The 22442-nt window shown below is 40.4% G+C and overlaps 2 protein-coding genes across 8 annotated transcripts in view; one reads left to right on the top strand and one right to left on the bottom strand.

Annotated features, from left to right (window-relative positions):
* Nucleotides 1-1120, top strand: part of LOC115132461 (cAMP-dependent protein kinase inhibitor gamma-like) — a 60076-nt gene extending 58956 nt beyond the window's left edge. For all 7 annotated transcript variants that reach the window (XM_029665138.2, XM_029665139.2, XM_029665141.2 and 4 more), the window contains 2 exons: nt 95-279; nt 461-1120. In XM_029665138.2, the coding sequence (XP_029520998.2) occupies nt 95-279; nt 461-543 (268 nt within the window). In that variant the 3' untranslated portion in view covers nt 544-1120. The remainder of the gene's footprint in view (nt 1-94; nt 280-460) is intronic.
* Nucleotides 1121-1814: 694 nt separating this feature from the next.
* On the bottom strand, nt 1815-22371 carry LOC115132460 (adenosine deaminase-like). Its single transcript, XM_029665137.2, has 11 exons — nt 22189-22371; nt 17121-17182; nt 16403-16525; nt 9356-9499; nt 8987-9102; nt 8087-8211; nt 6873-6944; nt 4959-5060; nt 2963-3030; nt 2665-2794; nt 1815-2396 (listed from the first exon to the last, which is right to left on the bottom strand). The coding sequence occupies exons 1-11, from the start codon at nt 22354-22356 to the stop codon at nt 2292-2294; spliced, it is 1215 nt and encodes a 404-aa protein (XP_029520997.2). The 5' UTR covers nt 22357-22371; the 3' UTR covers nt 1815-2291.
* Between the last annotated feature and the right edge of the window lie 71 nt (nt 22372-22442).

Below are 22442 nucleotides of genomic sequence, written 5' to 3'. Positions count from 1 at the left end.
TGTAATGTCTATTTTGTATACATCAGTACCGGGTGTCTGAGACAATTTTCCCCTTGGGACATCAAAATGAATCCTATCCTATCCCTCTCTGCAGGTGTAATGAGGTGTCTGATCATGGACAGATAATGGATGTGGAGACAACAACACCGTACTCTGACTTCATCAACTGTGATCGTACAGGCCGCAGGAACGCAGTACCTGACATACAGGGACAGGGGGCAGCAGCCAGCACCAGTGAATTAACCAAAGACATGGAAGGGCTGGACCTGAAGGTGGCGGGTGAGTGTGTGTGTGTGTGTGTGTGTGTGTGTAGATAGATATAGCCAGGTGTTTGTGTTCTACATCTTCATTCACTTAGTCAGCATTACCTCCTGCCTTCTCTCCCAAGCCATCTCCAATCTATTGACACTTGTGGGCACTTTCTTTGTTTTTAATGGACCATGTTTCCCGTGTCTTTCAGAAGGAGACTCTGGTGCATCACCAGCCCCTGAGGGTGAAGGGTTGACCAGCCAAGAGGCCCAGGGAGGCGAGGGCCCATCCTAATCCACCTCACAGGAGTGGAGAGCGGGACACGGAGAAGAAGGGACAGAATAAGACAGAGAGAGGATCTCCTGAATGTCCTGCCTGACTAGACCCTACCCCTCTCCTAACTCAACAGTGATGACATCTCTCACTGTGTAGCTTTGATGGAGCTTTGCTGGTCCAGCTGCATGATCCTTCTCCTTTATCAATTGGCATTGTGGGAAATGTAGTTGACAGAACAGTTGTTGACAAGTAGGACTACATCTGTTCTTGGCCTAGAGGTGCTGCTGGGCTACGGTGGTAAAGGAAAAGTTCTCACATCACTATGAGAATGTACCAAACTTTGGATCTATGTCTCTCCAGATGTACTGAACACTATCCTTTCTTAGAATGAAATGTTGTTGTTCCAAACCTAACATGGAACTATCATCAAAAACGAGCTATGTAGAATCTATAATCATGTTTGCCATTTCTTTTGTGTTTATTATTTTACCTTTTGTTTTACAATAATAATAGTATCATATTTATTTCAAATGGTTCTCTGATACCTTTTGTAATAGTCATTTCTTTTCTGTAATAAAAGGTTTATCTTCTGTTACGGTATGTGCATACTTTTGCTGTTGGCACAACTGTAATCTTATCTTCAGAATACCATTGCTGCCTGAGGCACTCCCGGAGTCTTTCATTTTCTTCAGTGAAGCTACTTTCAGTGGTCAGAACTTGTACTTTCAGTGGTCAGAACTTGTACTTTCAGTGGTCAGAACTTGTACTTTCAGTGGTCAGAACTTGTACTTTCAGTAGTCAGAATTTGTACTTTCAGTAGTCAGAATTTGTACTTTCAGTAGTCAGAATACTGCTAGTGGGATTTATTTAGTTCTCAAGTAGAGGTGCAGTTTTCTATAGATTTTTTGAAACACTGACGTTAGCCAAGATATGCCCGTTCAAAGACACCCATTGCTGATGGAAGTTGAATATTTGAGGTTATCATCAATATTTCCTAATGCAGTTTAGTGTACATTGGAGTGGTCACAGGAAGCCAATTTACAGCATATAGGACAGCGCCCTAGCACCTCCATGTTGTATTTTTTTTTGATAAAGGAGAAGAAGTGTTTGAGTGAAGTGGTACTCATGAGCAAGCTCTATGTTCCTGGGTCCAGCCTGTGCTTTTCCAGTAAGATATGCTGCTGCTCTGTAAGAGCTGCCACTCAAGTGGTTTACATTTGAACTAAACTGTCCATAGTGAGGTAAGGTCCATATTGCAGTTGATTCTGATATTCCTTCAATAATGACAATTTTAAGATGCAAAAGCGTTTTTATTGTAGATTTTGCTCGTATTTTAACGTCATTGTCCTCAATGGAAGAAATTTATTAAATGGAACTGCTTTTCAATTAGTAAAATGCAAAAATTACAAAATGTTTCACAAAATCTACCTCTGAGAAAAACCTCTTACAGAAGTTACTCTAAAAACGGTAAGACCACTTCAGAAGTCTTTACTCTCCACCAAGTGAGAACAGTACAGCAGTAGATAGAGTATGTCACCTAGTGCTCACAACTAGGACTACAACATTACATTTTTGATCATTTTTGGTATAGAGCTGGTTTACCTGAAGCATTCCCAATTTATTTTAAAATGTGGGGTAAGAACTCTATTTCCACCAAAGGAAATGTAAGTTGTTGGCATGACGATTCAAATAGTCTATACGACCTATCTTACTTGGCAAAGTGGTTGGTGCCTGGGTTGTTGTTGCAGCTCTGATCAGTACTTAATTTAAAAGCCAGTGTTCTCCACCATTCCATAGGCTTCGTACAACTTGTTAATAAGATCCTTCTTCTCCTTCTCAGGCAAGAAGCTGGAGTTAGCGGAGTTTATGTTCTGAAAAACGAGGTGAATGAGAGACTTATTAAACCATAAGGGGAGAGTATACTGTAGTATTTAATGGTTATATCAACAGTCGCATAGTATTTCATAGCCTGGTCCTGGATCTGTTTGTGCGGTCTTCCCAACTCCTTTGGTCATTAATTATCATGTTAACAACCATAGGATTTAGCTATACAGCATAAACAGATCTGGGACCAGGCTAAATATTTAATGGTATTGAGCTGCCAAGCCAAATAGGAAGAGTTGAAATGTGTTTTCTTACCAGTCTCTTGAATTCCTCCTCGGTGAAGCCCATGTAGTTCTGGGCAGTGCTGTAGTCTAAGTGCAGGGTGGAGTTGAAAATCAAAGGGTCGTCTGTGTTCAGGGAGTAGTTGGCCTTATCCTTTCTGAAGCTACACACACAACATTCAGAGGGGATAAGTAAACCCAGACAAAAATGAAACGGTTAAAAAAAAGGTATTGTTTCCAAACGCCTGTTACAATCTTTATGGTATTGGGTTGTTGAAACTTTATCGTTAGTATCATTCATAGAATATGATGAGTAGTGAAAGATGGCTTACGTGATGACAGGATGCTTGGTGAAGTCTGGGTCACAGGCTCCAGTCAGTTTGCTGGATATGGGACACACCTGTAAATCACACGGCATTCCTTCCTTACAGAACAGTAGCCTTGTCTGCCAGGATTCTAGGCTGTAGTTGGACACATGGCTAGTGAAGGAGACTAGTTCTTGGTTGCCTCCCAATAAACTCTCCTTCCTCCTGAAGTGTGCACATGTTCACTACTCCCCACAAGTTTAAAATAATTGTGTTGGCTATGGGGATTTTCCATATACAGTGCATTCGGGAAAGTATTCATGACTTTTTCCACATTTTGTTACGTTACAGCCTTATTCTAAAATAGATCAAATGAATTTGTTCCTCAATCTACACACAATACTGACAAACTGGAAATACCTTGGAAAGGCACACACCTGTCAGAGCAAAAACCAAGCCATGAGGTGGAAGGAATTGTCCATAGAGCTCCGAGACAGGATTGTCTCAAGGCACAGATTTGGGGATGGGTACCAAAACAATTCTGCAGCATTGAAGGTCCCCAAGAACACAGTGGCCTCCGTCATTCTTAAATGGAAGACGTTTGGAACCACCAACACTCTTCCTAGAGGTTGCCGCACAGCCAAACTGAGCAGCTGGGAGAGAAGAGCCTTGGTCATGGAGGTGACCAAGAACACGTTGGTCACTCTGACAGAGTTCCTCTGTGGAGATGGAAGAACCTTCGGGAAGGACAACCATCTCTGCAGCACTCCACGAATCAGGCCTTTATGGCAGAGTGGCTAGACGGAAGCCACTCCTCAGTAAAAGGCACATGACCGCCCACTTGGAGTTTGCCAAAAGGCACCTAAAGGACTCTCAGACTCTGAGAAACAAGATTCTCTGTTCTGATGAAACCAAGATTGAACTCTTTGGCCTGAATGCCAAGCGTCACGTCTGGAGGAAACCTGGCACCATCCCTACGGTGAAGCATGTTGGTGGCAGCATCATGCTGTTGGGATGTTATTCAGCAGCAGGGACTGGGAGCCTAGTCCGGATCGAGGGAAATATGAACGGAGTAAAGTACAGAGAGATCCTTGATGAAAACCTGCTCAGGACCTCAGACTGGGGCGAAAGTTCACCTTCCAACAGGACAATGACCCTAAGCACACAGTTAAGACAACACAGGAGTGGCTTCGGGACAAGTCTCTGAATGTCCTTGAGTTGCCCAGCCCGAGCCCGGACTTGAACCCGATCGAACATCTCTGGTGAGACATGAAAATAGCTGTGCAGCGACGTTCCCCATCCAACCTGATCGCTTGAGAGGATCTGCAGAGAAGAATGGGATTAACTCCCCAAATACAAGTGTGCCACGCTTGTAGCGTCATACCCAAGAAGGTGTAATCGCTGCCAAAAGTGCTTCGACAAAGTACTGAGTAAAGGGGGTCCGAATGCTTTTGTAAATAAGTATTAGTTTTTAAAAATATATATATAAATTTGCAACAATTTCTAAAAACCTGTTTAATCTATTTTAGAATAAGGCTGTAACGTTATAAAAAGTGAAAAAAAAAAAATCTGAATACTTTCCGAATGCACTGTACCAGTAATTTTACTTTCAAATCCATCTAGGAAAGTAGACCTTTTGGGAGAAAGGAGCTATTAATTGGGACACAACGCTTGTGTAATGTCTCTTCATGACCACCAGAGGTCATTGCACTAGCCACCTTCATGGTAGGAAAAGGCTATAAGTCCACAACCTGATGCCCAAACCAATATTTTATTTCATAAAAGTATTAAAATTAGGTTAAGGTTAGGGTCGGGGTTAAGGATTTGGTTAGGGTTAACGTAAAGGTCACTTTTGAGGTTTTTGCTAGTCGGTTTAAGCGTCAGCTGTGTAGCCTCTCCATTCAAGGTAGGATCAATTTATCTTGTTTTATGAGGTATGCTCATACATCATGTAATATTCTGTCTGTACGAAGTCTAATGTTACTTTACATTACAGGTGAAATATAAATGTGTACGTTCTTACCTCAAAATGCATATTCTGCTCCAGGAGTTGTTTGTACAGCACTTGGTCCTCCAGTATGTTGTAGCCATGTCCTATTCTCTCTGCTTTCAGGACCTCCACAGCCTGAAGAAGTCATGCAATATGTGTCATCAATCAGTTTTGTCAAAATCCTCTCACGAACAGAACTACTGGCTATTCCTGGCAACATGCTGTCTTTGGTTGCATAGTTGCCTGACATTTTAGAAATATGGCTTTCATAGAAAGTAATTCACATAGGCTAGTGAAGAATTCCAGGGTGACGTGATATTGGCTAGTGATGAACAGACTAGTGCGCTCTGTGTACTCAGTAGTTTTACTTGTTTCTATCTGACAAACAAACTGTATTTACGTTCTTATAAAAGAGGAGATATGTTTTCACAATGCAGTGTCACTTATAACATGATAACAGTTCAGTGAGAGACGTTATGACGTACACTACCAGGCAAAATTTTGGACACACCTACTCATTCAAGTGTTTCTTTATTTATACTATTTTCACCATTTGTAGAATAATAGTGAAGACATCAATACTATGGAATCATGTGGTAACTGAAAGTGTACGACAAAAAATGTTTTAGATTCTTCAAAGTATCCACCCTTTGCCTTGATGACAGCTTTTCATACTCTTGGCATTATCTCAACCAGCTTCACCTGGAATGCTTTCCCAACAGTCTTGAAGGAGTTCCCACATATGCTGAGCACTTGTTGGCTGCTTTTCCTTCACTCTGCGGTCCAACTTATCCCAAACCACCTCAATTGGGTTGAGGTTGGGTTATTGTGGAGGCCTGGTCATCTGATGCAGCTCTTATCACTCTCTTTCTTGGTCAGATAGCCCTTATATTGGAAGTGTGTTTTTGGTCTTTGTCCTGATGAACAACAAAGGATAGTCCCACTCAGCACACCCCAGATGGGATGGCTTATTGCTTGTTAGCATGCTGGTTAAGTGTACCTTGAATTCTAAGTAAACCAGTGTCACTAGCAAAGCACCATCACACTTCCTCTTCCATGCTTCATGGTGGGAACAACACATGCATAGATTATCTGTTCACCTACTCTGCGTCTTACAAAGACACGGCGGTTGGAACCAAAAATCTCACATTTGGACTCATCAGACCAAAAGACAGTTCTCCACCGGTCTAATGTCCGTTGCTTGTGTTTCTTGGCCCAAGCAAGTCTCTTCTTATTGGTGTCCTTTAGTAGTGGTTTCTTTGCAGCAATTCAATCATGAAGTCACGCAGGCTCTTCTGAACAGTTGATGTTGAGATGTCTGTTACTTAAACTCTGTGAAGCATTTATTTGGGCTGCAATCTGAGGTGCAGTCAATTGCTGATTTCTGAGGCTGGTAACTCTAATGAACTTATGCTCTGCAGCAGAGTAACTCTGGGTCTTCTTTTCCTGTAGCGGTCATCATGAGTGCCATTTTCATCATAGTGCCCCTACTTTGTCACAACACAACTGATTGGCTCAAACGCATTAAGAAGGAAAGAAATGACCACAAATTAACTTTTAACAAGGCACACGTGTTAATTTAAATGCATTCCAGGTGACTACCTCATGAAGCTGGTTGAGAGAATGCCAAGTGTGTGCAAAGCTGTCATCAAGTTAAAGGGTGGCTACTTTGAAGAATCTCAAATATAAAATATATTTTGATTTGTTTTAACACGTTTTTTGTTTACATGAGTCTGTTATTTCATAGCTTTGATGTCTTCACTGTAGAATAATAATGTAGAAAATAGTACAAATAAAGAAACTCTTGAATGAGTAGATGTGTCCAAACGTTTGACTGGTACTGTAGGTGTTGCTGTTGTGTGTTGAGAAGTAGAGAAAGTCTTCGGTCAAGTTGAACTGTCAAATATTTAATGGTCCCCAAAGGCTGTACAGGAAAGGGAAGCTCACCTCTTTCACCACAGAGGCAGGGCCTACCTCTCCAGCATGGACTGTTCTGTGGACCCCACATCTCTCAGCTTCCTGTCAACAAGGTCACTCACATCAACACCATGTTAACATGAGAAACATCTGGCTTTGACAGTTAGTCCTGACTGAAATACCTTCCATTGTCTTGAAACTGTCATTATACATGGATGAACATAGTCATAACATGATTCCAAGAGCCCATGCTTCGGTAAAGAGAATGCATTATTTTTTGCCAAAGGCTAGATTGGTAAGATTTGCATCTCACCAACATTTGAGAAATTTCAGATCTGCTTTAGACAAAACCCAGCTTAGAATTTAAGACCTCTGAATTTAGAGCTTGTACAGTTATAACTGTCTGTATTAGTATCAGCGTGGCACTCTACTAAGAGCATGTTAATTCTCCGACTCCTAGTGTTTGGAAATGGGACTTATTCACACTAATGATTTAAACAGATGTTAACATGTCCACATTTATCACTTCAGCCGCTGTTTGACCTTACCACAGTGTTCCCAGATGTTATCCTGGGGGAATGATTGAATGGCTGTGTGTTTAATTCAGGAACCACCAGAGATAGAACAAACTACGCAGTTGAAACACTTAAGTGGCATACTTTGGACAAATTGCCTAAATTTGGTCATCATGAACATGGTGAATAGTTTCACTCATTCAGTTATTGCTCTTGAGAGAGTTTTCTGTTGCAAGAAATTGCAGACCTCCAACAGTCTGTCTAAAGCGACCTTCAGGTCTCCATTTATGGGTATATGTATAGAGAGTTGATGAGTTATAATGATACGGTGTAAATTATTGACTAGTTATAAAACAAATCAACCAATTGTAGGCCATTTAAGGTCTGAAGTTCTGCAATAGCCCCAATAAAGATCGGTTGTACTGTAACTCTACTATCTGACAACGGGTAGCCAACAGTGTCAAATGTGATTTTTTTTCTTTCATAGTGTCACAAATTTTAAATTCTTGTGCAAGTTGGAGGGTGATCTGCCACCTTTTTAAGCAATAAAAATGAGCATGGAATGCTGCATGACAGCGTTCAGTAGGAAAGTGGTTAGCGTCATATCCTGCTGAGGCTAGCTATTGTCTTGTATCGTGGCCATGAACCATGCATGCATGGAACAGTTACCTACAGCACATACAGAATGAATTGGACACGAGGGTTCAAAGTTGGACAGTGGTAAGTTACCTCATAGGCCATCCTGTGTCCTGGGTAGGCCTCACAGTTGAGTGACTCGTCTCCTGCCAGATCAATAGCCACCACTCCATCCTTCTTGTACTTCTTACACAACTCCACCACGTCCTTGGACCAGCCTGCGCAACGCAACAACCCAAGACCCAGAGACAGGTCGTTTTAAAATGCAGGATGTTTGATTTGTGTGGATGTTTGTGAAATGTTTTCATGCTAGATCTATGACCTAAAGGTTATCTGAATATCTGCTGCTACGAATGAGAGACATTGTGAATCATATCAAGCATCTCCGTGAAAGCTAGTGTAAAGCAATGGTTGTAAAGGTCAAATTGTTCATTTCCAAACTTATTGTTAACAAAAGCAGAACAAAATACAAAAAACTAAATACTGACAACAGAAAACTGTTCACTGGAATGTTTGCCTAAAATAGTCACTTGTATTTTGTTGCATGTAATAACAAAAACAGATACTATGCTCTGTGAAGTCAGAAAGTTACATATAACCAAATTCCTTTACTGCTGGGACTATTCTGGACTGTAACATAGGAGATTTGGCTTGCAATTTTTAATTCAGTGATACATTACACAAATGAGCCCCTTTTTACTGCATTAGGGTCAGCAAATGGTGACATTAGCTAAGGAGAAAACTCAATAAGCACAGCATCACACCTCCTCACATATAGATCAACATCATTGAGTGGGGTTGAAATGAAAAAAGACATAGTCAGACGATGCCCAAAACAGGAGCGAGTATTTTTGACTGGGAGATGTTTGGCCTGCAACTTAGTGTGATGAGGATCACAGACAGAGGACTGCGGACAGGAAAACAGACAGAGGCAGACAATAAGGAGGGGCTGTGTTGGGCCAGACAGACAGGACAGGACCGTGAGGGCATTACTTGGCATGTGGCGCATGCAGCACAGAATGGACCTGGCTATGATGTTGAATGCCTTCTCTCCCTCGGCCAGACCCTGGTTCACCAAGCAAACAACCTCATCTGGGCTCAAGTCACCTCTGGGGAAGAGAGTAAAATCAACACACAGAGAACTCTTCAATGCATTGCGATGTCACATTTTTTTTTATCTCTAAGAACAGATACCTACATGAACAATACAAGACTGCAATCGGAGAGCACAAGTAACTCAAAGAACTGTATTGCGCATGTCCATATAGTAATTAGACATCAATCACACATACAGTATGTTTCAAAGGCACGCTTTTCTGTCATCTACTTTACCGGATCAGAAACATAGTATCATCCACGTACTCTTTTTGGTTCCATGGAATGGGTTCTACGTCAGTGTTAGCCAGAAAGTGTGGGCTGTATCTGACTTCAACGTAGATCACCCCCTCTTTGGCTTTGTCCTCCACAAACTCATAGGCTATCCTCTTGATCGCCTCTCTGTCACCACTGGAAAGTTCACAGAAAATCAGAGGAAGCCCAAGAGAAACAACATAAATATTTACTCAACTATGGCAGATAATGAATAGTCACCAGCAAAGGCCCTACATTTGCTTTATATTTCATCACATCATGTTCATCCAGGAACAAATGAAGATGTTGGAAGAAGCTATATTTCAATTTAGGACACGTAAAATACAGGAGACGTTCTAGGAACAGCCCATTGTTCTTTACGTCTCTTCCCTCTTGGCCTGCAGGGTTAGTACTGGGTATTACAGGTTTAGTAACAGGGTATTACAGGGTTAGTAACAGGGTATTACAGGGTTAGTAACAGGGTATTACAGGTTTAGTAACAGGGTATTACAGGTTTAGTAACAGGGTATTACAGGTTTAGTAAACAGGGTATTACAGGGTTAGTACTGGGTATTACAGGTTTAGTAACAGGGTATTACAGGGTTAGTAACAGGGTATTACAGGGTTAGTAACAGGGTATTACAGGTTTAGTAACAGGGTATTGCAGGTTTAGTAACAGGGTATTACAGGTTTAGTAACAGGGTATTGCAGGTTTAGTAACAGGGTATTACAGGTTTAGTAACAGGGTATTGCAGGGTTAGTAACAGGGTATTGCAGGTTTAGTAACAGGGTATTACAGGTTTAGTAACAGGGTATTACAGGGTTAGTACTGGGTATTACAGGTTTAGTAACAGGGTATTGCAGGGTTAGTAACAGGGTATTACAGGGTTAGTACTGGGTATTACAGGTTTAGTAACAGGGTATTGCAGGTTTAGTAACAGGGTATTGCAGGTTTAGTAACAGGGTATTGCAGGTTTAGTAACAGGGTATTACAGGGTTAGTACTGGGTATTACAGGTTTAGTAACAGGGTATTGCAGGTTTAGTAACAGGGTATTGCAGGTTTAGTAACAGGGTATTACAGGTTTAGTAACAGGGTATTGCAGGGTTAGTAACAGGGTATTACAGGTTTATTAACAGGGTATTGCATGTTTAGTAACAGGGTATTACAGGTTTAGTAACAGGGTATTACAGGTTTAGTAACAGGGTATTGCAGGGTTAGTAACAGGGTATTACAGGTTTAGTAACAGGGTATTACAGGTTTAGTAACAGGGTATTGCAGGGTTAGTACTGGGTATTACAGGTTTAGTAACAGGGTATTACAGGTTTAGTAACAGGGTATTGCAGGGTTAGTAACAGGGTATTACAGGGTTAGTACTGGGTATTACAGGTTTAGTAACAGGGTATTACAGGTTTAGTAACAGGGTATTACAGGGTTAGTACTGGGTATTACAGGTTTAGTAACAGGGTATTGCAGGTTTAGTAACAGGGTATTGCAGGGTTAGTAACAGGGTATTACAGGGTTAGTACTGGGTATTGCAGGTTTAGTAACAGGGTATTGCAGGGTTAGTACTGGGTATTACAGGTTTAGTAACAGGGTATTGCAGGTTTAGTAACAGGGTATTGCAGGGTTAGTAACAGGGTATTACAGGGTTAGTACTGGGTATTACATGGTATTACATGGTAGAAGTGTTTCTCTAAATGACAGGAGGGTAATCTGATGGTAAATCCTCAGCACACCACGCCAGGAGGACTATTACTGTCACAGAGAGAGCCAAGTGGCTGAACCAATGCTCCCTGTGACCCCTGACCTGAACTTGACTGGCACTGCTACTGCTAATATGACTAACTGTCAGCAGGAGAATATGACTATCAGTATCCCTGTATGATAATGAAGGTAAAGGACATAAGATCAGCCTGTGTACAGTATTTGAGGGATGACATAGGGCAGGGACTACCAATTACATTAAGCCACGGGCCAATTATTTTTTGAGTGGATGGTCCTGGGGCCGGAACATAATTCTAAATCATTTGTAGACCTACACTGCAAATTGACTGCAAGAAGCCCAAACAAATATAGTGTTTGACATATTTCCTAAATTAAAATAACTTTGAGCTGATTTCCTGGGGATTTTACAGCCATTTATGTTCAACAACAAAAATCATTATTTATATATATATATATATATATATATGTTTTACTAATTTGGCTTGAGTTCCACCTATTTGGAACCCTGACATAGGGAATGATAGAATATTATAGTCATTTGTCATTTTCATTTGATTTTGAGTGCATATCATTCTGTTTTATTTAAGTAGACATTTCTGTAAAAGTCCCCGTGGAGCAATTGGTATTCTGGTTGGAGGGGTGGGAAATGTCTGCAAACTCAGTGGGACAGATATATCCAGCATCAATTCCCTTTGTTGATTTTTGACTTAACAAAGTTTCTGTTTCACATCACGATTGGAAAACAGACCAGCATTTACACTAGACGTGAATGCCTGTTTCTAACATGCCTGGTCTGAATGCTTGTTGTCTCTCCCTCCGACCCCGTGACCCCCCTCTGTGCCGGTCTATCCGCCAACACACACAACAATTCTGCATGAGCCAAACACAGCTAGCAAGTTCCCCATGTTGTTGTCGTGTAGGGGGGAAGCACCAGATGCAACAACACAGCTTTTCAAGGGAAGGCCTTGCTAAAAAATGCTTCATTCAGCATAACTGACAGCTAGCAGCTTCCCTGGCTGCTATTACAAACCATCATTGGGTCTTTTCATACTTGTTGTGGGCAGTGGTGTAAAGTACTTAATTAAAAATACTTTAAAGTATTGTAGTAAGTCGTTTTTTGGGGTATCTGTACATTACTTACTATTTATACTTTTGCTCCCCTACATTCCTAATGAAAATAATGTGCTTTTTACTTCATACATTTCCCCTGACACCCATAAATACTTGTTACATTTCGAATGCTTAGCAGGATAGGAAAATGGTCCAATTCACGTACTTATTAAGAGAACATCTCTGCTCATCCCTACTGCTTCTGATCTGGCGGACTCACTCGAGCGTGCCTCTGGCTATCCGTAAATTAAAATAAGAAAATTGTGCAGTCTGGTTTGCTTAATATAAGGAATGTGAAATTATTTATACTTTTTGCTTTTGATTCTTAAGTATATTTTGGCGATTACATTTACTTTTGATACTTAAGTATATTTAAAACCACATACTTTTAGACTTTTAGTCAAGTAGTATTTAACTTGGTGACTTTCACTTTTACTTGAGTCATTTTCTATGAAGGTATCTTTACTTTTACTCAAGTATGACAATTGTGTACTTTTTCCACCACTGGTTGTGGGAAGTTACTGGTTAGTCTGGTATGGAACTGAACCATCACAGAAAATGTTGTCTTTTAATACATTGTTTAGTTTCAGCAGTGGGTGAGATTTGAGTTTTAGATGTTACTATGATTGTTGCTTTTTTTCAAAAGTACCATCTTGGGGTAAAAATGTGAAATATGTTGATAGCTTTAGGGTTAAATATAAGCTAGTATTGTAATGGGAACGATATCTATAACGACCAATTAGACACTGTAAATTCAGTTGGTTGCCACAGACACACCTGCCTGCATCATGACCTGCTCCTGCATTACATCCACTCAGTAACCAGGAAGAAGACCAATCAAGACTGGTCTTAAGTGTTCTTTAAAAGCTTGTTGATTGCATTGTTGGCAACAACACCAATTAATCGCGGTCATATAGAGTACATAGACTCTCAACTTCCAACACCATGTAACTGTTGGTAACAGAAATGTTTGTGTTTGCCACTTTTAACTGCACACTTGTTGTTTGTGTACATGGATTTCAGAATGTCGTATATGTTTTTCCCCCAACACCACTTTACATCAATTTGTATTGCAGACCCTCATGCCAAATTGAGTCAAAAGATTTTTTAAATCAACAAAGCATGAGAAGACTTTGCCTTTGTTTTGGTTTGTTTGTCAATTAGGGTGAATACGTGGTCTGTCGTACGGTAATTTGGTAAAAAGCCAATATGACATTTGCTCAGTACACTGTTTTCACTGAGGAAATGTATGAGTCTGCTGTTAATGATGAGGCAGAGGATGTTCCCAAGGTTGCTGTTGACGCATATCCCACGGTAGTTATTGGGGTTAAATTTTTCTCCACTTTTGTTGATTGGGGAAGATGCTAGAGCTAAGGATGATGTTAAAGAGTTTAAGTATAGCCAATTGGAATTTGTGGTCTGTATATTTTATAATTTAATTGAGGATACCACCAACACCACAGGCCTTTTCGGGTTGGAGGGTTTGTATTTTGTCCTGTAGTTCATTCAATGTAACTGGAGAATCCAGTGGGTTATGGTAGTCTTTAAAACGTCTTAGGGCTGAGATCCCGCTAACAGAATCGATATGACAACAGCCAGTGAAAGTGCAGGGCGCCAAATTCAAAACAACAGAAATCCCGTAATTAAAATTCCTGAAACATAGAAGTATTTCACACCATTTTAAAGATACACTTCTTGTTAATCCCACAACAGTGTCCGATTTCAAATAGGCGTTATGGTGAAAGCACCACAAACGATTATGTTAGGTCAGAGCCAAGTCACAGAAAAACTGTTTTGGGATTTTTATCAATAATGACTAAATGAGGTATACTGCACTATAACTGGAAAGAATTCTACCCTGTCTTTCTTGTAGTATTAAATAATGTTTGTCCATTAGGAAAGGGTTATATGGCATGTACCTAGGAAGAAAGGAATGTATGTGGAGATAAGAGAGGACAGGGAGGGCTCCTCCAGAGTTATGGTGTCTGGGGGAGCCTGGAACGGTCAGTTGAGGGGTTATAAACTGTGGTTAGACTCAAGAGAAAATCCATGTTTGTGTGTATGTGTGTGCGTAGTTTAGGATGATATAAGAAGGAATGGATTTGTGAAAACTTTGGAGCTCTCGCAAATAAATTGGAACCTGATCAATTGTGAGCTGGGAATTCTGTCTGTTTTATTTAAGACCAGAACTTTACAAACTCTGGGTATCAGACAGATAAATATAATTGGAATTTATGAACACTGATTAAATAATTACTTGACAAAAACACAGCCATTTGTCCAGCCAAAGAGAAGAGTCACAAAAATCTGAAAGAGATAAAATGAATCACTAACCTTTGATGATCTTCATCAGATGACACTCATAGGACTTCATGTTACATAATACATGTATGTTTTGTTCGATAAAGTTAATATTTATTTAAAAATCTCAGTATACATTGGCGCGTTATGTTCAGTAGTTCCAAAAACATCCGGTGATTCTGCAGAGAGCCACATCAATTTACAGAAATACTCATAATAAATGTTGATGAAAATACAAGTGGTATGCATGGAAATTTAGATACACTTCTCCTTAATGCAACCACTGTGTTGAATTTCAAAAAAGCTTTGGGAAAAAAGCAAACCATGCAATAATCTGAGTACGGCGCTCAGAGACCAAACAAGCCAAAAAGATATCCGCCATATTGTGCAGTCAACAGAAGTCAGAAATAACATTATAAATATTCACTTACCTTTGATGATCTTCATCAGAATACACTCCCAGGAATCCCAGTTCAACAATAAATGTTTGTTTTGTTCGATAATGTCAATCATTTATGTCCAAATAGCTACTTTTTTTAGTGCATTTGGTAAACAAATCCAAACTCACAAAGCGCGTTCACTAGGAGCAGACGAAATGTCAAAAAGTTCCATTACAGTCCATAGAAACATGTCAAACGATGTATAGAATCAATCTTCAGGATGTTTTTAACATAAATCTTCAATAATGTTCCAACCGGAGAATTCCCTTGTCTTCAGAAATGCAATGGAGCGCGAGCTTGCGTCACGAGCTTGTCAAGAGCCCTTATGAGCCCCTCCTTTACAGTAGAAGCATCAAACAAGGTTCTGAAGACTGTTGACATCTAGTGGAAGCCTTAGGAAGTGCAACATGACCAATATCCCACTGTATCTTCAATAGGGAATGAGTTGAAAAAAGGACCAACCTCAGATTTCCCACTTCCTGGTTAGATTTTTTCTAAGGTTTTTGCCTGCCATATGAGTTGTGCTATACTCACAGACATCATTCAAACAGTTTTAGAAACTTCAGAGTGTTTTCTATCCACATATACTAATAATATGCATATATTCGCAACTGGAACTGGGTTGCAGGCAGTTTACTCTGGGCACCTTATTCATCCAAGCTACTCAATACTGCCCCCAGCCATGAGAAGTTAATTCTAAGATTTGTATTTGGTCATGTATATGTTTTTGCTGTTTGTTCTTTGTTATAGGGCCAAAAAGATTGGAGAAGTGGTTTACCCATTCATCTCCGTTTTGGATAGATAACTCTTTGTGTTTGTGTCTCTCTCTACCCTGTGTGTGTCTCTCCCTCTCTCTTGAGACCCTCCAATCCTGTAACACTACCAGTATGAAGGAAACTAACCGTGACACTCATTTATTAAGATATTTGTCAAACTCTCACTCTTGAGTTTGACGTCCCTAGCTTGTTCCCAGATCTGTTTTTGCTGTCTTACCAATTCCTATGGTCATTGTTATACTATTGGCACAAATAGATCTAGGTCCATGAAAACCCCTCTCTGTGATAATGATAAGATAACCCCTCTGTGATAATGATAAGATAACCCCTCTGTGATAATGATAAGATAACCCCTCTGTGATAATGATAAGATAACCCCTTCCAGCATCGGGAAACACCCTTCCTGCACCGCTAGCTGATGTGGGCTAGTTGATCTGGACATTTCTGACAAGTTATAAATATCTCTCTAAGGTATGCAATGACTAACATGACAAGAGGAACTGGTGATGCACTACCCAATTTCAAAATTGCACCTTGTAAATTCTACTATTACAACTTTCAAGAGTGAGTTGAAAGCCGGACAGAGTTCCTTAAAAAAAGGTGGTTCACAGTTTGGGAATGTAAATGAAACCAAAAGCTCAGGTGGTTAGTACAGTAGTCAGCATCTAATTATCTCATATCTATCTTTATGTTCAGGGTACTTACGCAATGACGTGCATGTACTCTGCGAACTTGCCAAGGAACTCTGTGAGCGTGGCAGGCTGGTGGACCACACAAATGTGTGTCATCTCCTTCACTGTGCCTGCAGGCAGGGTAATCCCACGTCGCCTGAGACAGACAGAGGACTTTAAAAGTACAATCAGCAATATTTAGCTACAGCTGTTCAATGTTCATTTCTCTAGGCTGAAAATGAAAGGAGACCAGGCATTTGTCATTAGGGCCCCTAGACTTTGAAATGGTCTGCCAGATTTATTGCCTCTTTTTAAATCTCTGTTGAAGACAACCTTTTATGAAGATGCTTTTAATATATGATTCAATGTATTATTTTAATGAAATGTCTTTTTTTACTATCTTTTTTTACTATCTTTGTTTGTTTCTTAGTACTTTTAATTGATTATTTTATGTGAATCACTTTGTTATTTGTATTGAAAAGCACTATACAAATAAAATTATTATTATTATTATTTCAATTAATTATATTAAGGACATTAAAGATATTTGCTAGTTCAAAAAGAGCACCAAAACTAGACCTACATGTTCCAAACACAAAGACTGAAAGAACATCGTATGTCAATTGAACCTAACAGCCTTTTTGTGAAGGGTAATAGGCAATTCATGATTCAAGAGAACTAGCAAAACCAATTTTAACACATTATTTAACTAAAAGAAAAATGCTAAGAACTCAACAGGTTTATGAACTTACCTGGCAACGTCTAGGATCGTCTCCACTCGGATAGCGCCATCAAGATGCACATGCAGCTCAATCTGAAGATAAAAATATGACAAAAATAAAATACAGTGTAGATATTATTAATGTTGTAAATGACTATTGTAGCTGGAAACAGCTGATGTTTTATGGAATATCTACATAGGCGTACAGAGGCCCATTATCAGCAACCATCACTACTGTGTTCCAATGGCACGTTGTGTTAGCTAATCCAAGTTTACCATTTTAAAAGGCTAATTGATCAATGAAAAACCCTTTTGCAATTATGTCAGCACAGCTGAAAACTATTGTTCTGATTAAAGAAGCAATAAAACTGGACTTCTTTAGACTAGTTGAGTATCTGGAGCATCAGCATTTGTGGGTTCGATTACAGGCTCAAAATGGCCAGAAACAAATAACTTTCTTCTGAAACGCATCAGTCTATTCTTGTTCTGAGAAATGAAGGCTATTCCATGCAAGAAACATCCAAGAAACTGAAGATCTCATACATTGCTGTGTACAACTCCCTTCACAGAACAGAGTAAACTGGCTCTAACCAGAATAGAAAGAGTGGGAGACCCCGGTGCACAATTGAGCAAGAGGACAAGTACATTTGAGTGTCTAGTTTGAGAAACAGACACCTCACCTGCCTCTTTGCTTGACATCATGGGACAATCAAAAGAAATCAGCCAAGACCTCAGAAAACAATTATAGACCTCCACAAGTCTAGTTCATCCTTGTGAGCAATTTCCAAACACCTGGAGGTACCACGTTCATCTATATAAATAATAGTACGCAAGTATAAACACGGGACCACGCAGCCATCATACCGCACAGGAAGGAGATGCGTTCTGTCTCCTAGAGATGAATGTACTTTGGTGCGAAAAGTGCAAAACCATCCCAGAACAACAGCAAAGGACCCTGTGAAGATTCTGGAGGAAACAGGTACTAAAGTATATTTTCACAGTAAAACGAGTCCTCTATCGACATAACCTGAAAGGCCGCTCAGCAAGGAAGAAGCCACTGCTCCAAAACGGCCATTAAAAAAAACCAGGCTACGGTTTGCAACTGCACATGGGGACAAATATCGTACATTTTGGAGAAAGGTCCACTGGTCTGATGAAACAAAAATAGAACTGTCTGGCCATAATGACCATCGTTATGTTTGGAGGAAAAAGGGGGATGCTTGCAAGCTGAAGAACACCATCCCAACCGTGAAGCACAGGGGTATCAGCATCATGTTGTGGGGGTGCTTTTCTGCAGGAGGGACTGGTGCACTTCACAAAATAGATGGCATCATGAGAAAGAAAGATTATGTGGATACATTGAAGCAACATCTCAAGACATCAGTCAGGACGTTAAAAGCTTGGTCGCAAATGGGTCTTTCAAATGGACAATGACCCCAAGCATACTTCCAAAGTTGTGGAAAATGGCTTAAGGACGAAAAAGCCCTGACCTCAATCCTATAGAAAATTTGTAAGCAGACTGAAAAAGTGTGTGCGAGCAAGGAGGCCTACAACCTGACTCAATTACACCAGCTATGTCAGGAGGAATGGGCCAAGATTCACCCAACTTATTGTGGGAAGCTTGTGGAGGCTACCTGAAACATTTGACCCAAGTTAAACAATTTAAAGACAATGCTACCAAATACTAATTAAGTGTATGTAAACTTCTGACCCACTGGGAATGTGATGAACGGAATAACAGCTGAAATAAATCATTCTCTCTACTAGTATTCTGACATTTCACATTCTTAAAATAAAGTGGTGATCCTAACTGACCAAAGACAGGGAATTTTTACTAGGATTAAATGTCAGGAATTGTGAAAAACTGAGCTTAAATGTATTTAGCCAGCAGCATACCACACTGCTGGCTTGCTTCTGAAGCTAAGCAGGGTTGGTCCTGGTCAGTCCCTGGATGGGAGACCAGATTCTGCTGGAAGTGGTGTTGGAGGGCCAGTACGAAGCACTCTTTCCTCTGGTCTAAAAAATATCCCAATACCCCAGGGCAGTGATTGGGTACACTGCCCTGTGTAGGGTGCTATCTTTCGGATGGGATGTTAAACGGGTGTCCTGACTCTTTGCGGTCATTAAAGATCCCATGGCACTTATCGTAAGAGTAGGGGTGTTAACCCCGGTGTCCTGGCTAAATTCCCAATCTGGCCATCAAACCATCACGGTCACCTAATAATCCCCAGTTTACAATTGGCTCATTCATCCCCCTCCTCTCCCCTGTAACTATTCCCCAGGTTGTTGCTGCAAATGAGAACGTGTTCTCAGTCAACTTACCTGGTAAAATAACGGATAAATAAAAATAAATACATTTGGCTAAGGTGGATGTAAACTTCTGACTTCAACTGTATGTGTGTGCCTCCCTGTGTGTGTGTAGAGTCTTGAATTGGACAGTGTTTAAATACATACACAGATCAGGCCTATGACAGCTGTTTCAGTCATTTACAGATTAAGTCATTTTCTGGCATTGTAGTAACAACTCATTTCCTCATGGGCTATTCTTCTGTGATTTCCTACTTTACTAACCATGACCAATACAAAGCATATAACCGGTTTTATCTATCAACAGGTATAAATGTAATGGAAGAAACTGTTATTAATCATCTGTGTTCTTGTTGTTATAAATGTGTGTCTATAACAGCACGGCAACCTTATTTTGTTTGTGTCACAGCCATCATTACACAACTTTATGTAACAGCCATGAGACCAACAGCACGTTTTCACAAAATGCATGCATCATTTTATAGACAATTAATACTCAAACAATGTGACATGTTGTGTAATGTATAGTCATTACATAACTTCATATAGTTCTGTTTCTGTTGCATGGATAGTTGAGGTCAGGCTCATCACGCCCCATACATTCAGTTATTGGTTGATAATCAAGATGTTATCAATGACAAAGTCACTCTTCAAGGTTGTCCATCCCTGTTTACTGTATTACTGCACACACACATTACGCTTCTTGTTATCAGCTATCAGCTCCTCGCCCTGTGCATGTTCTGCTGACGCAGGACCATAACTCCAAAGGGCACTATTGTTTGTGTGCTGGTGCTAATGGGTGGTATATGTTCAAGAAGACTTAGGATCAGTATTTACTGAAGTGTCTTTCTTACCCCTGAGCCAGTATCTTGTGTATAGGACTAGGAGTGCTGATCTAGGATCAGGTCCCTCCTGTCCATGTTATACATAATTATCCAAAAAGGTCTTTATTACCCCTCGCCTCCTGAACTAATGTCCGAGCAGCGCACACACACACACACACACACATATATATCGTATATATGTGGTAGTAGAGTAGTGGCCTGAGGAAATCCACTTGATATGTTGTGAAATGTAATGTAATGTTTTTAATTGTTTAACTGACCTTAATTTTGCTTTACCCCAGGAAGAGTAGCTGCTGCCTTGGCAGGAACTAATGGGGATCCATAATAAACCCCAGGAAGAGTAGCTGCTGCCTTGGCAGGAACTAATGGGGATCCATAATACATACAAATCAATCGAGCACTCACTAGGCATTCTCCACCTACTGCGAATGTGCCCTTGATCAAGGCAACTTAACCCCTAACCTGCTCCAGGGTCACTGCTCTGTGGCTGACCCTGTGCTGCTCCCAGCCTGTTGTGTGTTGTTGTCTGTACTTTGTGTGTTGTCTGTATGTTGTCTGTACGTTGTGTGTTGGGGCTGGGGACTCTGACAGCAAAAACAACCACATTACCATTGTCTCTGAATAATGGAACAATAAAATATTGTATTGTTTTTTGTGTTGCCCCTCTATAGGAGACACAGTGGTGCAGTACAAGCTACAGTGTGTGAATTGAATTACACTGTCCGGGTATCAGGAAGAGCAGCTTGCTTAACCTTAATCTCTCGTGGGCAGATTCTAAATGAGACATTACTTTTGGGTAACCAAGATTAATTTACCCTCTACATCAGTTTAAAAAGGCAACACTGAAACAAGTAGAGTAGCCTACTGCTTATAATCAACAGCCAAACTATCTTATTACTGGTGTTTTTGGTGCATTTGTCCACCATTAATATTTAAACAATGGTATATATGTGTTATATAGGCCTACAGTGTCACCCCTTGTCTTTTGATACTCTAAACACAGCCAGTCTTCATGGGCTTGACACATCAAGATATCTGGCTCCACCAGTAAATGCACCTGCCAATCCCACCACCCTGAGCCACCTCTAGCCTTTTGGGGACGCTAGGCGAGATTTGGTCGGGAGACTGTGTTGCAGTTTTAAAGCAATCTGCAATTATTAATATGTTTGCCATGGGGCGGAGAACATTTAGCAGTTTTAAAGCAAATTTCCTGCCGTTCTACACATTGTGTCATGTTCACATGATATATGTGTGAGAGTGACTAAGTAAATCAACATGCCCTGCGTGCCTGGTTGGTAATTTGGTGATGATTAGGCCTCATACAAGGGTTAGATAGCTGGCTAGACTACCTCACCTAGCAATCTAAAAGCGTTGAGTGACTGACATAAGTGGAAATATACTGATGCTCTAACGTGGTGCCCTACGCCTAGCGCGCTTAGTCTGCCTATAGAAAGAGGCGGCACCACCAATGCTCATCCATAATTACAGTGAAATGTTATCTAATGCTCAACGTATTACATGCTATGTAAAACCGAAGTGAGTGTGAAAATACCACACAACACTTTAGAAAATGTATCAATGGAAAATGCATCTAGTTAGGATCTTCTTAAAACGTTTAGCTAGGTATTGATGCAAATTAATAGGCTACAGGAACGGCCCACAGATGGCACAACAGTTCATCAATAGTAGCCTACGCTCCCTTTCTACTTTTCGTTTCTTCTAACCACGTGCTTCCTTGATTTTAGAATTTAGAAACAAATGAAAGAGCCACGTCAAACCCTATCATTACCGAACGAAGTACAGCCTACACGGTGACAAGTTTGAGAAGGAATAATAGGGTAATGAATAAATGGTTACAAAGTGGTTGAAAGGAGAGTAAACAGGATAATTAATAATGTAATGCAACTGTCATTCTGCCTGATACATTAGTCGTCAAATACAACTTACCTTTGGTTTGTTAAATACTATTTGTTCAGTGAAGTGTTCTGCCATTGTGAAGGCTCTCCTGTGTGTGCCGGTGAATGTGAAAGTGCTGATAGCACAGAATGAGAGGCGCAACTTCAAGCTTGTCACTCCCAGGACTCGAATAGCGTTCATTACTACCATTATATACATGTCTAGCTCGCATGGGACATGGGACACGCCTTGATCCTACCCCCAACAACAGCATGCAATTAGGCCCATTGTCATAAACGTGCAAG

This window comes from Oncorhynchus nerka, linkage group LG7 (genome assembly GCF_034236695.1).
Source record: "Oncorhynchus nerka isolate Pitt River linkage group LG7, Oner_Uvic_2.0, whole genome shotgun sequence".
Classification (NCBI taxonomy): Eukaryota; Metazoa; Chordata; class Actinopteri; order Salmoniformes; family Salmonidae; genus Oncorhynchus; species Oncorhynchus nerka.
Note: the sequence above shows the minus strand (reverse complement) of the source record. Positions and strands in the feature narration are given on the sequence as shown.